At 41.2% G+C, this 17,435-nt stretch overlaps 1 protein-coding gene across 1 annotated transcript in view; it reads right to left on the bottom strand.

Annotated features, from left to right (window-relative positions):
• RFTN1 (raftlin, lipid raft linker 1) overlaps window positions 1-17,435 on the bottom strand; it is a 104,383-nt gene that overhangs the window by 2,166 nt on the left and 84,782 nt on the right. Inside the window, 5 exon segments of the mRNA XM_031057677.1 lie at window positions 1-6; window positions 8-192; window positions 3,994-4,075; window positions 5,424-5,527; window positions 16,764-16,879. The exon segment at window positions 1-6 is cut by the window's left edge and continues 2,166 nt beyond it. Coding sequence (XP_030913537.1) covers window positions 1-6; window positions 8-192; window positions 3,994-4,075; window positions 5,424-5,527; window positions 16,764-16,879 — 493 coding nt within the window.

The following is a 17,435-nucleotide window of genomic DNA, read 5'->3' as shown; positions in this document are numbered from 1 at the left end:
GACAGCTGGCTGCTGCTCCAGATCAGGCTTGGCTGCTCTTGAGATTCCTGCTTCTAAGTTTCTCGTGTTCTCTGTGACTTCAAATTCCTGCTTCTCCTGTGCCCTTTGCTTCTCCCTAGTGCTTAATTTAGCCTTTGTGGAATTCTTCATTTTTCTGTTGTGCATGTCTTCTTTGGAGAACCTCCAGTGAAACTACAAAGAAGGGATCCAAATGTTAAAGACCATTAGAGGCAGTCTCACATGGACATTTACTTTCCTGAGTAGACATGTTTTGATGAGTTAGTTTTAATTCAAAAACTAAATTTGAATTTGACCAGAAAGACCCAAGATTAAAAGAAGCAGCCTGACCAAATCAGATGGCCTAAGATGATTTCTGCCCACACAGATATCTCTGTTACAGAGAGGAAGGAGAGCTCGATGCTTTCTGCTTCTGCTGTTGCTGTTGTGCCTGGTGGGTTCCTCTCTACACTGTGGGGAAGGGAAGGATATGCAAAGCTGCCTAAGTGCAGACAGAAGAAGCAATCCCATGGCATTATTCCAGTGTTTTTCACCAGGTTAACAGCAGAACTAACACCACACCCACGACCATACCCAAACAGTAAAACATTCTGAACCATCTGTAAGAATGTCTTTCAATGAGAAAGCGTACGGCTGCTACTTGCAGCACTTCCACATGACGTGCCACAGCCACCATTTCAGAACTGCTTTAACTACTATTAAAAAACAAAAAAGGAACTAGCAGTACCTTGAAATACTAACTTGCAGGTATAACATATATAAAGGCTGACAAATATGTCACTATTGTATCTGCCTCATTTGTCAAAAAATAAATCAAGCTTTCCCCAAGGAAAGCCAGACCACAAAGTCATAGAATCATAGAATGGTTTGGACTGGAAGGACCTTAAAGGTAATCTAGTTCCAACTACCCTGCCACGGGCAGAGACTCCCCCTAAAAGACCATGTTGCTCCAAGTTCCATCCAACCTGACCTTCAACACTGTAAGGGGGTGGGGCACCCACAACTTCTCTGGGCAACCTGTGCCAGTGTCTCACCACCCTCACAGTAAAGGATTTCTTTCTACCATCTAATCTAAACCTGCCCTCTTTCAGTGTGAAGCCATTACCCGCTGTCCTATCACTACACTTCCTGGCAAAGAGTCCCTTGGCAACTTCCCTGCAGGCCCCCTTCAGATACTAGAAAGCTGCTGTGAGGTCTCCATGCAACCTTCTCTTCTCCAAGCTGAACAGCCCCAACTTTCTCAGCTTGTCTTCAGAGAGGTGCTCCAGTCCCATTACCAACTTCGAGGTGTCTTCTGGGCTTGCTCCATGGTTCCAAGCCACAGCTAAGCCATCCTACACAAGCTTGCTAAGTACCTCTGAATGTGCACAGCCATTTTTTCAGCAGTGTCAGTTGCTGATGGAAGCTCAGGAATGGGTTAGGAGGCAATATTTGGATGGCATAAATAATCTCATCAGGACATTCAGCAAACCCAGCCATGTTCAAAAAAGCCATTTTCTCCAGTGAAACTGGGTCTGTGCTGAAGTTGGCCAAAAGATTTTGTATTAATAAATTTTTGATCTAGCTATTTATTCCTTAATCAAAAAGCCATTCAAAACTTATTATTAGATTACAAAGCTGGAACAATGTTCTTTCCTCCTGGTAGCCAGACTTAATGCAAATGAGAAGGGGAAAAAAAGAAAGAAACTGGCTTTCACAAAACTCTTCTCAGTTTTACTTAGAGGAAGTTATCTTTCACTTCAATGGCACTGCAGCTTAGAGAAAGAGGAACGATAGCATCTCAGTTCTAGAGCTCAGCTGTTTAAAATTCAGACACCTGAGTTTTTTCCTCTTTGATTTGCAGAAGTGGCTGGGCACCCACTACTCCACTTAACTCAAAGCTCTCATCGACAGAAGGTAAGATCAGGGCCCTAAATGTGATAAAGATCCAGCTGTAGGAGGCTTTGTGAGTGTGTGTACATGTACTCAAGTCAGGTACTTACACCGTTATTTCACAAAAATGCATTCAGCCAGTTTCTGCTGAAATAAGCATCAGTTTTGTAGGAGGTGAATGAACACAATTACTTCATCCCTGATTGAATATTACAGTAACAGGAGTACTTATCATTGAAGAGAGAAGTTGTACTACTCCTTGCATATTTTCTTTCTTGTTTGTCTGTCTACCTTGAACAGCAGTTCATTGATGTGCAAAGATAGGACAGAACGTTTTCCATCAATGCAATATCCTTCTAATCTTATCATCCTATTTCCCTCCTCTGAGGGTTATCTATAAACATTTTAGACATGCCATAGCTTAAGCTTAAAAAAATCCCTGAGAGCCTTGGATGTTGTATGTGCAGAATATTCAACAACTTTTAATCAAATGCTTGAGTTGGCATCTTTGATGTGACACAACAGCCACTTAGGGATGTTGAACCAGTCCTACATCCCTTTACAGAACTATAATCAAGGTATGTCATCCTTCCCTGACCTTTTGGTATGAATATGTGCTGTAGTGATTCTTGCCCTCAAATATGCCTGTATATTTAACACTGCCAACGAGTGAGTCCTTTGTTTCGTCAACCAGACACTGTTAAATAAGTTTTTATAACCCGGAATGAAAAAAACTTAAACAAAGTTGCAAGTCATCTGGATGGTATGTGTGTGTTATTATTATACAAGAAATCAGCATCCTACTTCTTTCTCTATTTGAGGATGAACAACCACATATGGGTTCTCATCCCTTCCACTAAAACACAGTGGTAGGAGAAGAATGACCAAATACAGGCACTCTAACACTCATCCCAAGATCCCTTTAATCACCTGTAAAAAAGGAGAAAAAACAAGGAAAGTGGGCTTTGTAACAAGTTCATACAGTCTTCTGGGCTCCAACTTTGCTAGTGAGAGAAAATAAATCCTAAATCAGTCACACTCGCAGCAGTTCTCTCCTGCTTCAGTCAGTTCAAGCACTCCCCTGCTCTGCACTGTATCAAAAAGACAACTTTCACAGAACCAGGCTCCAAAACAGTGAGGGCTCCATAGATGAAAACTATCTGCAATTATCTGAACTGTTGGGTAAAATGCTCCTGATGCTCAGCTCTGCTCAGCATTTCCTATCTCCTGCTGCAGCTCAGCTCTGCATGGCCTCAAGCACCCACTCCTGCAGGTGACATTGGGCTGGCAGCACTCACCAAAGCCCACAGAGCCAGAACAAAAACAAGGCTGCATTAGTCAGCAACCTCATTGACATGTGGTTCCAGAGATTTTTTTCCATGTTTCATCTGGCTTTTCTGATCCTTTGCATACTGAAAGGGCAAGGCAAATTTGACCACTGTAGGAAGGCCATCACTTTCTGTTTCTGGTCCCTGTATTTCTCTCTCCAGCTGTATGGCATGACAGGTTTGAGCAGGGGTTCCCACAGCTATGTGTTTAAAAATGGAAGTGGGAATACATACACTCATCCACATCCATACATCATTAGCTGTCAGCTATGCCTTTGGATAATTTAGCTGGATTCTAGAGGCTTGTCTTGGTTAAATTACAGCAGAATCCATTAATATTCACACATCAGAAACACCTGCCCAGATCAGGCCCACATTGTGCCTGGTTCTACCAAAACAGCAAGAAATAGAGAGAACAAGAGGGCAGTTTAAACAGAAAATACAGGAAATGGGTGAGAGAAAATAGTGTTGGTTCCATCTTACAGGCCCTGGACATGAAAGAATTTTAAGTCTAAATGGAGGTTTATGGCTGGTTTACATGAAGAAAAATCTGCATTTCTTACACTGCTGTGAGTTCATCAGAGAATGAAATCTAGGAGCTTTGACATCATTTGAGCATTTTTTGTTTCTTTCATTTGAACAGCTCCATTCCTTCTGTCTTGCTACTGTATCACAGAAACACTGAATAGGCCACTTTGTTTCTATGGGAAATCAATTTCAATATAAAAATACCACCAGCAAAACCCAAAGAAACCAGAAACTCAAGGTTATTTACCTTAGATTCTTTCTTCTTTGCTTTCTGGGGCAAAGAAGGTCTCTGAAGAAATACAATTTGCTTTGTAGATAAATTCCCCTCCCTGAAAAGAAACAAATGCACACTCCTGAGAATGAATTAAATTCACATCCAGCATCATTCAAAGCGAAAATCCATCTCAGTCACTTATTTCTGCAGGTCAAAGAAGAACAAAATGAAGAATGATCCTCACATTACCTGTCCCTGGTGTCTCTGAGCAGCCTGGTATTTTGGGGGGCAGGGAGAGGGGAATGTTCAGACTGATAGAACCTGTCAGCCTATGACACAGTTTTGCTGAATGTGTTTTAGCATTAGTGTGCAAACACAGAATAAATTGTTTGGAACAAAAAGGAAGAAACCCAAGAGCCCCAGTGCCCCAGTGTCTCAGCAACAGCGGAGTGTTCCTTCCCTCCCTCCTGGGGCACTGATCTAGAATGGGGCTGGGTGTTCCCTGTAGGTCTGCAGCATGGCAGGAGGAACAACCACCAGGTGGGTGCCCTTCTGCACTGACCTCTGTTACTCAAGGTATTAGTGGGATACAGAAAGCTGAAAGAAATTTTCATTTTTATATATATCTTTTAAGAGTCAGGGATTACAAATCATAACTCTGATTTTCTATTCATTCTTATGAATGAATATTAATGTAAAACTTAAATACAGTTTCTCCCTCAACACAGATGGCCTTTTACTTTTTAGGCTTTTATGCGTAGGAGTAGTCTTCATCCAAATCTCATAAAGAGCCGGGCATATTAATTAAGTACAACTGGTTATACTGGTGTATATATATGAATAAATATATTCCTGACCAGTGAAAATTCAGAAAGCACCATCTTCATGATTAACAAGTGGTATGATTGTTTTTCACCAGTAATGAAGAATATTTTTAAGTGATTTGCATTTATACTTAAATCTCAGAATATAAATAATAGCAAAGTAGACCACAGAATTATTATATCTGCACACAAGGCTACTCAAGCAGTGACACACTAATCTCACAGGGTTCTGCTCAGCTAGACTGTACCAGCAGCATTAGACAGACATCTACTAAGAATAAAATTACCTTTCTTCAGCTAGACAACATCTCACTCCAAACATTATCACACATTTTGTCTTTGCTCTAAAGGACATTACTGGAAGATCCAGAGCAGGAATTTTACAGTAACAGAGTTTACAGAGCTGCAGAACCAACACTCAGAAAATTCATGCAGAAACCACATTGCCACCTTGCATCTTTCTGCCCACCAGATGTGCTTCCTGCCATATGTGGCTTGTGAGGCGTGGAAAACCCCGAGAACAGCTGCAGCAGGCTTTGCGAGGAAACCCACACTTACTGCACAGGGAATTGCTTGTGCAGACTGTGGTGCTTGTACAGCACCTTCCCTGGCCAAAAGGCAGCACCCACCCCTCCCTACCTGTTTGTCTTCACAATGGGAGTGGGAAGCACACACGTCAGCTGCCAGCCGTACATGGCAAGGGAATTCAGCAGCGGAACGTAATCTGTCTGCACTTCAACTCCCTGGGGAAGGAAAAGCAACAGTTGGCATCAGCACTTGGAGTGCAACATTCAGCTTGACTCCAAACAAAAAAATCCAAGAAAAAAATACATGTGTGCATTTTCTCAGAGGAAAAAAGGGGTTTTGCACCAAAGTGGGTCATGTTTTATGTTCAGCTAGGCAGGAAGGAAAATGTTCAAAAACATGAGACAAATGATCGACCGCCCATACATCCCAAACTGTTACATGAGTTTGTTTAAAATGGTAAACATCTGCGATCTTGTTCTTACACTGCCTGACTCAACAATCTAGCTTTAGATCGTTCCAGATCTGAACAGGATAAATTCATTGTATGTTATCAATTATCTCCTCCCAAGAAAAATTATGTTCAAGTAGTTAAAAAAATGACAGCATTGCTTTGCTTGGATTCTGCACTTGTCTAAGCTTCAGTTAATCCTGAATATCTGCACTGAAATCAGTTGTGTTACTCTACCATGATGGATCAAAAGGAAAATAGCCAACAACAGCAACAAAAAATGTAAGTACGAGCCTGTTCCTTTTATCGCTCACAAATAAGCATTGCTGCCTTCTTATTTTGAATCAGGAAATCCGTGGGCGAGATGAAAAGCTTTGCCTTTCAGTGCAGGAGTCTGGCTCCTGCTGCACATTTACCCAGCAGAGCCTTGCTCAAATCCACACAGAAAGAACCACTGGTGGTTTCAACAAAGATTATTCCAGTGAGGTGTCTAATTGCCAAGACTGACAGTAATTTAATTAATAGATGCTACAGCATATTTACTGGTTTTTAATTTTAATAAACACAAAGCAGACAAATGGTAACTACTAGTCTCTACAAATATAACTAAATTTGATTGGAATAACAATTACATTTGCCAAAAAGCTCAGGCACTTACAGTGGTTTCACGTGCATGTAAGGAGTTTTAACTGCCAATTCGCAACACTAGGGAAGGCACAATAGTTTTGCAGCTCCAAAAAATCCATTTATTCCACAGTAATGAAATAGTCATTTGATCAGAACTAATCCAAATCCTTCTGTAGTTATTTCAAGGTATTTTAGTGAATTCCAATCTCAGCTGTTCCTTTCTTCTAACAAATGTAATTTAGGTCACTTATATCTTTATAACTGAATGGCTGCCTGACTATACCTATTAAAAACCCGATCATGACTACAAGTGCAAATAGCTGAAGAAGCTGTATCAGTCCTGCTTAAAAGGAAAATGTTTTAAATCTCTACCCCAGAAAGTGCTTGCAAGAGAACACTACTAATGTTACTTCTGTACAGAGGCTTGTGGGGGCTTAGAGAGGTAGTGTTACATTAAAATATCACCCTGTACAACTGGAATTTGTGACTCTGGGAGATGAATAAGACACCTTGTGAGAAGGGGGCAATACCACACAGCCCTTAACTAGTGTCCACTGGAGCAATCAAGACTCATCCTGCAGCTGTGATTGTGGTAGATTCAGAGTCTCCTTTGACTCCCATTTCCCTCTGGAAGAGGGATATTTGTGTACTCTTTCCAGTTTCTAAAATAGAGTGTCCAAGGGTAATAAAAAAGTTATTACGTATCTAGATGCCTTTAAGCTGTAATGCCTCAAAAAGATGTATTAATAATGCACGGAGATTTATGAGATTGGTCAACAATGCCTGCAAAAAATAAAGATGAAAATATGCAACACGATGATTAAGAGTAAGGTCAGAGCATCCACCATCACAAGCTCTTCATGAGGTGCCACATAAAAGGACCTGTCTAAAACATTCCCTCCATCAAACAGTGTTTGCAGAGGAAAAACCAGAAGGAGCTCACTCATTTAGAGGAGGGAAGCAGATCAGGAAAGACTGGCACAGCAGAGCTTGTCTGTGCCCTGAGGAACATCTTGTGTTGTAAAGAGGATTTCTATTTTGAATTCATTGCCTGAGGTGGGTGATTAGCAGGAAGAACCTTCTTCTTGCATCAGGATGTGCAACAAATGTCAGAAATCAGAGGGAGATTATGGCAATGAGGAAGGACATCAATACCACGCAGAGCTCATTTGGCTGCTGTAGAAGCCAAACTGTTTCAGGGACATGCCATCACTCCTGCCACAGCCCTCTGTCCCTGCAGGCTCTGAGCAGCGAGACAGGGCTGGCTTTGGACCTGTCTGACTTGTCAGGATTAAGCATCATCTGCAGCAGATGATGGTGTATCTCCCAACCCAGTGGTGCAGAAAGGAAACAAGCAGGTAAGCACATTCAAAAGGGTAAAGTTACCAGAAAATAAAAACTTAAGTAAATTAGGCCTAAAAAAACTTTTTTTTTTTTAATCCAGCAGTTTAAAAAAATCAAAACTATCCAACCTATTTAAAGAGTTCTACAGAGTTGTTACAAAAAGATGACTTCTTATTTTTCCCATGTGCTGGTACTCAATACCCCAGTGTGCCTGTTGGGCTGTCTGGAGGCAGGAGGTGTGTACATGACGCAGAGGTGTTCCCTCCTCTGAGCTCCTCAGGCCCTTTAACAAGCTCCCTCCAACTCCTCTTCACTGGAGTCAGACACTGCACCTCATCTCCAGGTCCTTGGGGAATAGACTATTCCCAATAACTGGCTAAGTTTGAAGATGACAGACAAGAGGAAGGAGTCACTCCAAAATAAACAGGTTAATCCACATGGGCTTCCAACTCCTGACTGGCAAATACAGATAATTGAAGCTTTTTTTAAGACCACATGCAATTATTTCTCCCTTGCCCTCCTGAATCATCGGCTGTAATTCTATCCCACGACTGGAATTTGTGTGCCAGCAGGAGTCACAGTTATACAGACCTTTAATTGGTGTCATATTAAATGCTTTCTAAAGCAAAAATGCTTCTAAACAAACAACATACTGGGGGATGGGTACAGAGGAAAAGAGTAATCTTGTATTCATTTTACATTTAATACAGTAATTATTTTATCTACTATTATTAGAGACAATAGAAATGAAATTTCAAGTACACCATTCCCTCAAATAAAAGTGCAATGCTCTTTTCTAACTAGTAAATACTGGATTTGAACACCAGTAGAAGGAGAGAAAAAATGTGCCAGAGCTCTTCTGAAAAAGAAGTGTTCAAACAATGCATCTCAAACTGGGAGACATTTCATTCACTGAAAGGGTGGAAAATTTTAATTAACTTGCTTCCCACTCTCCTGTGGATGATAAGTAATCTCTGATCACACCTTGAGTGTCAAGAAGCCAGAGCATATTGAGCTAGGATTTTCCCTTGACTTGCATCACATGAAAAGAATTCTTTTTATTTGTAGTTATATTGTTTGTTTCCAGCATTTTTTCCTTTCACAGTTGCTTCTGCTCATTAGGAGGAAAAAAAAAAAGATGAAAAAATGATAAGAATAATATCTAGGGCAAGCCACACAAACAACTGCATTAACAATTTTTCTTTTCTTTTCCCCCCCTACTGTGGCAATTTTAACCACAGCAAGATAATAAACAAGACAACTACTAAGCTCTTGTGAGACAGAAGTTCTTCAGAAATCATTCTTTCCTGGGCTAAGTGAACGTGATTTAGTTACAAGGCAGCTATGGATTGTCACTATTTAATATTTTTTTCCAACATGGATTAAAGAGTGGTAGATTGAAAATCCCATTAAATAAATCTTAATAAAACCTTTATCAGCAAATCCTAACAGACTGCGTACCAAAATTTACTGACAGATGGCAAAGAGGATGGGAAGTAAAAAAAAACAAGTTGCTTTGAAAGTGTAACCTACTGTTTGTTGCAGAAAATGGGCACTGCATTGAAACCCAGCTCCTTACAAAAACCAAGGGGTGCCACGAGGGCAGCACCACGCACCCCCAGCCAAGGCTGGCTACCAGTCCCCAGCTCTGCCAAAGCCAAAGCTTTTCGGTCCCTGGGCACTGAAGGGAGGAAATGGAAGTGGCAAAAGCAGGACTTGCACCTTAGTGGAAAAGAAGGAAAATGCAATAAGAGAAATTGAATACCTGGACTGTGCAAGAATGACCCAGTAAAAGCGTGCTGCAAACGTTTTATGTTTGCAGTAACACAGCTGACATGGGGACTAAATTCAAGCTCTAAATTTGTGAATTATTTGCTTTTTTCCTTTTCAGACTTCTTCCAAGAGATAATTTCTACTGACAGTGTAACAGTATTGAACCATTAAAAACATTTATTGGAAGCAAAAGGGAAGTTTCACAAATGCTTCAGCAATAAAAAAGTTGGACTTTTTTCCTCTAGTATTGAGCTGCTCCTGAATCTCCATGTGTAACACACCACAGCATGTTGCTGGCAGACACTTGCTACACATCCATTAGCTGTGGAGCAGGGGGTTGTGGGATGGCTCCTGCATCCTTGGAAACCACCGGGAGCTTTGGGAAGTAGGTGGGTCACTGACCAACAAAGAGCAGCTGCCAAATGGGGACCTCACTGGAAAGGTAATAGAAAAAAAAAGAGTAATAAATAAATCCACAGGCAGGCTTTTCCTCAATATTCTGGGCACATGTAATTTAGAGTTATTTACAATTACTAATATATATATATATGTGAATTCCTGCAATGTGAAATATTTTGGAGACTATAGTAAGGCTGTAACAATATATGAGGCAGCATTTTTTTAAGAGAGCGTTTCTGCAATTCAGAAAATCCAGTCACAGTTTCAGTACACACACAGGCTGCTGAGTACCATTCACAGCTGGCTCCACATCTAGGGTAAAATTAAAACAACAACCAAAAAACCCTTCTGTGCCCACAATGCCTGCTTCTCTCAGTGACTTCTGTGGATGCAAATCCTATTTTCTGGCATGTACATAAACTAACAGAAATATCAGAGTGCTCCTGATACTGCCTACACCTGTAACACAGAAGTACATCTGCACAGCAACACAATTTGGAATTTATAGAAGTAGCAAAAGCTGGACAATATGAATGTGTTGACACAGAGGGTTCTCAACACAGGACACATCCTATGAGACGTGCGGAACTCACCACTGCACAGACAATGTACAAATGAGGAAACAACTCCATGTAACTGTCCAGGAAACACAAGAAAAAAATGTGATCTAGCAATCCATCAGTACAGTTTCTTCAATAAATCTGGCATTTTTATTTTCACAATTCCTGCAACACTTGAAGTGTACCTGTTGAAGATTGCATGCAAGATGTTTTCCATTACCATGTGTATGGCAGATTACCTTGTCAAGTGAGCAGTTGGCCTTATCTCTCTCTTTGAATGACCACATTCACACCTCCCTCGGGAGGGGACCTCTGCTGATAACAGGCTATTGAATATCAGTTCATGACTGATAAGAACTGTAACATCCCATTGTGAGATGCTCCGCCCAGAGGGAGGAGCCAAGCATTGCTACCCCCATATACTCTGAGATTCTGAAAGTCCAGCACGGCTTTTTTCCACGGGATTCCCTAGAGGAACAGCAGCTGCCTCTTCCTCCGCTGGATCAGCAGAGGAAGACTACATCCTTCTCCACAGATTCCCCTTGCTCCAACAGAACCACACCTGACACTCCAGGAGGACTGCAGCCACATTTTCAATCGGACTACCACCAACACCCTGGCCGACAGGGTGTCAGGTTGGGTTCTGACTCTGTCAGTGTTGTTCTAGTGGACTGCATTGTTTTATTTTATTTTATTTTTTTCCCTATTAAAGAACTGTTATTTCCTGCTCCCATATCTTTGCCTGAGAGACCCTTAATTTAAAATTATAGCAATTCGGAGGGGTGGGGAGGGTTTACATTCTCCATTTCAGGGGAGGCTCCTGCCTTCCTTAGCAGACTCCTGTCTTTCCAAACCAAGACAGTACCTTAAGGTGAACATTGATTTTACTGCTTGTCCATCAATTCTCTGGGGGGAAAATACAACACAGAAAACCACTGCCTAAGAACTTACATACTCCAGCGTGCCCTACACACGCAGCTTAATCATCCCCAGGCAGCCTCCCGGACACAATCCCCTTTGGTTATAATTTATTCCCAAACAACATGTGGCTTTTACCCGAAGGCTTTGTGCAGCACTCCCCAGTTATGCAAGTAATGATCTATTTCCATGCAAACACTGCAGCTGAATCCTGGACCCTCCACTGCCAGTGGCTCCCACAGAAGGAAGGCGAGCGCTGTGCTGCCCCTCGCCCATGGGCGGCTCTGTGTGTGGCCTCTGGGGTCCCAGCACCCACTCCCACACCCCTCAACATGCTCACACAGAGGCACCACCCAGGGCACTGCTGCCTGGCTGGAGTCAGCTGCTGAGGAAAAGAAACATGTGCCCTGCATGGTTTTATAGCAAGTAGAAAAGAGGACTGAAATACTTTTTCTCAGCTTGTTCTTAAGTGGGAAGTTTAGATCTGGGACGCTTTTCTCTTGAAGGTTTATGGGTGAGCAGAGAACTAATTCTTAGAAAACCATGACAGCTGGGAAGGATTTTTTAATCCATACTGTGCTGAATTTTCAGTTTCTTTACTTCAAGTGCCCTTACTCACATGGAAGAAGCATTCACCTTATTAGATGTTCAATGCTACCAGAGCCACAAGAAATTATCAGGGACATTCCAAGTTCATATTGTTTAATTCTGTTACTACATTAATCATCAAAACCAATGAAAATATTACCCTATGGAACTTAATCATGTGGATTTTAATCAATTTAAAACCTATGTCTACTGAGTTCAGCAGAAAAATATATATGTATATATGTGGCTTTCATACGTTATATAAAGGAAAGAAACAAGAATTAATAAAAACAAATTATTGGAAGACAAGAAGGCTCCTAAAGGTTTTTGTTCAGCTCTTCTTAAAAAGCAACAAGAATTCAGCAACAGACACTGCTGAAATCTTTTGCCCAAGCAGCACATCTGTCCTTTGAGTGGTAAAGAGGGTCACACACATGACTCCCCTGGGCTTTTCATGCCCATTGCCATCAGCTCCTTGGCTGACCTGGGCATGCCTTTCTCTCGTGGCCGGAGACAGCAGAACATGGCTTAACTGACATATGACCTAAATCAGATTTACAGACAAATCAAATCCTTATTTCCAGAGAATTTGTTTCAAGGCTTACATTAAGGCAACTTGCAACCTAGGCTCAGCAGAGATAATTTTTAAATCTTTTGTTATGTCGCACTTTAAAAGGTTTACCATGTCTACCATGGAGACTGACCCCATTCAAGTCTGCCAGGGAAATGGCAACACTACAATATATTTGAGATTTTAATTCATGTCAGTACACCAAAGGTATGGTATAGCAGCAAACACAAAATGATGAATCAGCAGCTCAAGATTTTCAATGAGAAAATGCGTGTAAATTAAGGACAGTATTTTCAAAATGAACACAGTTTCAGAGGCAGAACAATGAAGCAATCTAAAATAAATGTTTTAGCACTCTATTTTAAAGAGAGTATTAGCTGTTTTGTCTTGGGTAATGGGGAAGGGAAGGTGACAGATTTAGAGATGGGGAGATGGAAATCATGCAGGCTCTGATTAATCAGAACTGTCTACCCACATTTGCCTACACAAGCAGAATTAAAAGCATCAAACAAGTTTTAGGGCCAGATCTCAGAGACTGCAGTGGAAATAATATGTCCTGACATTTTTAGAGTTAAAGTGATAAGGATGAGCGCAGTATTTTGTCATAACAAGTCCTGTGGTCATTTGCAGAGGATACCACAGCTCTACATTTGAGAAGAAAGAGTTAAATTACTCAGAGCTATTACATCCTGTCTGCTGCTTGGCGGGACCACATACTGTGACAGCTGCGAGCTTTACATCCTCTACAAACTGACATTTTACACACACACAGAGTGCATCACACTGTTCAGCTTGTTTTCTCTATTAGCCTTAGCAATTAAAAAGGCAGCACTTTCCCTGCTAAGAGGTGTGCCAACCCCTCTCTTTTGTGTTAATGGCTAAACAGCAACCCTTTACCTTTTCATTTAGAGAGGTTTTCTTTCCAAAGGGCATTGATACATGCTACATGCCTCCCTTTCTAAAAATGCTTTCTTCTCTTGCGGCTGGGATTCTTTTGTTTGTTTCTTACTCTTCTTAATTAGTAGAGCACAATAAATTTACATTCAGTTCAGACCACATCTGAGTAACTCCAAAGCTCATCCAGATAACCAAATCTGATACAAATTTAAAATAAAGGTCCATTATATACATTTATGTCATGCTACCCATCAGGGCTTCTTCCACTGCTTGGCAGAAATGGAAGTAACAAATAGAAAAGGTTAATGTGGATGAGAGCTGAATGTACACCAAAAAAAAACCCCAATCTTCTACATAATGAGTCATTCCACTGCTCCATAACTATCTCTGTAACAACTATACTTTGTAAAATTCGTAACAGAAAAAGGCCTTTACTGGCTCTTGGACATCTTCTGTCACTACTGAACTCTGTCTCCTTCCCCATTTTACACTCCCTTCCCCTGCCACTGCATTATTCCATGTTGATGGTAAATAAAGGTGAATTCCAACAAGGTTTAACACTTGTTCTTCTGGGTATGACACTGTGCATGTGCCTACAGATCCCCCAGCTTCCAGTCCTTTCACTGATTCCATGACCTTACCTACCTACACCTACTATGTCTCAAAAAGCAGGAGGCAAGATACATCCCGGCAAAGTTATTCAAAATGCAGGAGGAGAAAACCAAATTGGCCAGCTCTGCTCTTTCTTTAAATAGGTAAGACCTTTGCAAGACTTCCCTAATGCCTCAACATTCTTCCCTCAGAAAGGTTTTTCTTCCTCTTTCAGCTTGGTGGGGAACATTTTCATAATGCCCACAGAACAGCCACACTTGATTTCAGAAGAGCAAAACTGCCAGGGAAAACCCAGTATCCAAATTTTTAATTACAGCAGAGAATAATCTGATCACACTGACAAGCTCTGTGTACGCTATCAGTCAGTTTCTGAAATTGCACATCCCAAATATTATGTCTGGAACAGGAGATTCTCGGCATTAGCCCTCACAAAGACATGGTGTGCAGCAGTACAGCATCTCCTGACACACCAGATGGCATTGGGAGGTTCAATCCTTAATCTGTTGACCAGCTGTGCTCTCCAGCATGGAACTGCTAGAATTGAAAGCAAATGATACTCCACTTAAGGCCTCCAACACTTCAAAGGGTGCTGCTAGAAAATACTCTTTTGCTTGAGTCCTGGTGTTCTGGTCAGCACTCTGCCAACACAGGATCCCCATTATCCTTGTCATGTAGCTTGACAGAAGCTGTCTCGTGCCCACACATTATGCCTAACTTTGTTATGATATCCTATTGAGATGGAGAACCTTGGATTGGTTGTTTGAGAGCCAAACTGCTCTGGCCAGGAATCCATTTATAACTCAGAAAGCTATTTCCAACATGGCTCTAAAGGATGGTTAAGGAAAAGTAATATGTATTAGGTCAAGCATGCCCCAAATATTTTTTGTACTTAGCACGTCTGGTTTTGTTTCTACCGAAAGAAATCCAGTTTGTGCACTGTGGGACCGTTCTGTGAGGTGAAGTGAGGTGTGTTAAGGATGGATCAGTGGCTTCACTTCAAAAAGGCACTCCTGATCTGAATTAAAATGCTTGTATGAACACAAGATCCTGTAAACTTCCTGGACTCACAACCTTGTCCAGAAAGGAGTTCCACAGTTCTGCTGCATAAATAATTATCTGAAATCCCTCTCTTTTGTTTGCTTTGCACCTGGCTCTGACTAGTACCATTTGGCACTTAGTTCTTATACTGGAAGAGATGGCAAACAATCCCTATTCACCTCCTTCCCATGTTTTAGGACCTCTCTACCCATTCCATTCCCTGCAACTCTTCTTTCTTCCAGGCTGAAAGGACACACATGTAAAGTCTTCCTAATATGGAAGCTGTTTGTGTCACTGACCATGCCCACTCTCTTCTCTGAACAATTACTGAGCTAACACAGCCTTCTGAAATAAGATGCTGTCAAACACAGCTTACACAGTAGTATGAAGTAGTATATACTTGCTGTTTCAACCTCGATTCATTTCCTAACAGTTTTAAACACATGGTCAACATTAATGCTTCTTAACATTTGCCTTCTTGATCAGCCCTGACCTAATGCACTCATGAAACCATCTGTCATTACCTCAAAACCTCGTTCCTGAGTGGCAACAATGCAACTTGACCCTAAAAATGAACAAGAATTTCCAGTCAAGTCTGTCATAAATGGAATAGCATTTAATGCAATAAAAGAATCATTTTTCAGACACCCATCAGCAACAAGAAAAGCTGCTATTAACACAGCTTATTAACTCTGCAACTCTGCAAGTTGTTTGTAGCCATTACTATTTGGCCATTTCTTGCTGCACTACAAAACCATCATCTACTAACAAAGCTCTTAATCTTAGTCTCCTGGAATTTTACACACTTACCCTAGCATCTGTTCCATTTTCCCTTAATCTGTTCTTCTGGTATGTGTGTGCCAAAATGAGGGATTATCTGTCTAAGGATTTTACACATTTTACAATACATTCCAAGTGAAATGATCAGGTATTGCCTTTATAGATACACAGCATCTATTTCTAGCAAACATCAGACAGAACCAAAAAAACCTCCTAAAAGTTATGCAGCTACTTCTTCCCCCAACCTCCCATGTTCTTTTTGCTTCAAGTCACAAAGAATTTAAGTCCAGCTTTACAAATATAGAAGTAGTGTTTGTACAAAATTTGCTGTGGAAGACTGGTACTGACCAATCTGGCCTAAGCAGCGCTTCTCCTGATCTGGGTGGGCACCTGGATCTGCAAAAGGCCAAGTTGTGGTTTGTCTAGAGGAGCCTACCCAGAATACACAGTTTTTTCAGCATATGAAGGAGGACAAACAGAAGCAAGGCAGCTCTCCATACTTTCCTGCTGCAGCTAAGTCTGCCTACCTGAAGGGCTGCCTTCTTTAGAACTGCGATGCTATAACGACTTGTGTGATCATGTTGCCCTGACAACCAATGGAGATCCTCTGCGCAGTTAATCTAGCAGACATCTGTAATTTTGAGACAGATAGCCCTGAGTTTCATTGCTCACTGTCAGTCACATTTCCTACCCTCTAAAAAAAGCACGAGGTCGAGATCAGAAGTGTGTTGTACAAACCCGGAGTGTGGTGAACTGGCATTACTGTTAACATTGCATCCCTTCATTTTGGCTGCCTGGCTGGTACTGGTGCAGCACAGGTCAGTACATGAGAGTCTGTCTCACAGTCTTGGAGTGTTTTGATTTACAAAAAAAAGTCAAAGAAGGAAAACACATACCTTCAAGACAGTCCACTGCTCTACCACAATTGCATCATAGCCCCGCGTGGTTTTACCGTCTTCCACAGCAAAATCTTCGAAGAGAAACACTCCATCCATTGTCCCATGTAAAGAATCTGTGAAAACACAGGGCTTCCTGTAAGCTCTACAGAAGACACTCCATGTGTAGCAAGGCATCTGAATTTATTAACAACATATTCTTCCAAGGACGTTACTATAAAATTCATAGACATTCTCTGATAATCTAACTCTATTAAATGAATGAGACTTGTATCTCTAGCAGTTTTAAGAGCAATGCTACTCCCTAATGGCACACATTGCTGTCCAGTCTGTTATTCCTTTGCCATCAGAAACCACAGCTCTCCCATTCTGAGCAGGCAAATGAGTTCAGCAGTACTGCTTACCTACTTGAAGCTGTAAACCCACTAAAGACCATTTATTATGTCAACGTGTTATTTTCAAGGCATTTTGAAGGTGTACTGATTTATTTTTATGATATTTATGATATCAATACTTGTGACTATATCCATTCATTCACACAAGTCAGAACCCTGCACATGGATCAGCCACTGCAGACACAGTGATCTACATGGACTAAGGATGATCTGGCATATCTGAACAGTGTGAAAGAAAAGATACATTCATAACTATTTAATCAATTTATGAAGGCAT

This window comes from Geospiza fortis, unplaced genomic scaffold (assembly GCF_000277835.1).
Source record: "Geospiza fortis unplaced genomic scaffold, GeoFor_1.0 scaffold95, whole genome shotgun sequence".
In the NCBI taxonomy this organism is placed as follows: domain Eukaryota; kingdom Metazoa; phylum Chordata; class Aves; order Passeriformes; family Thraupidae; genus Geospiza; species Geospiza fortis.
Note: the sequence above shows the minus strand (reverse complement) of the source record. Positions and strands in the feature narration are given on the sequence as shown.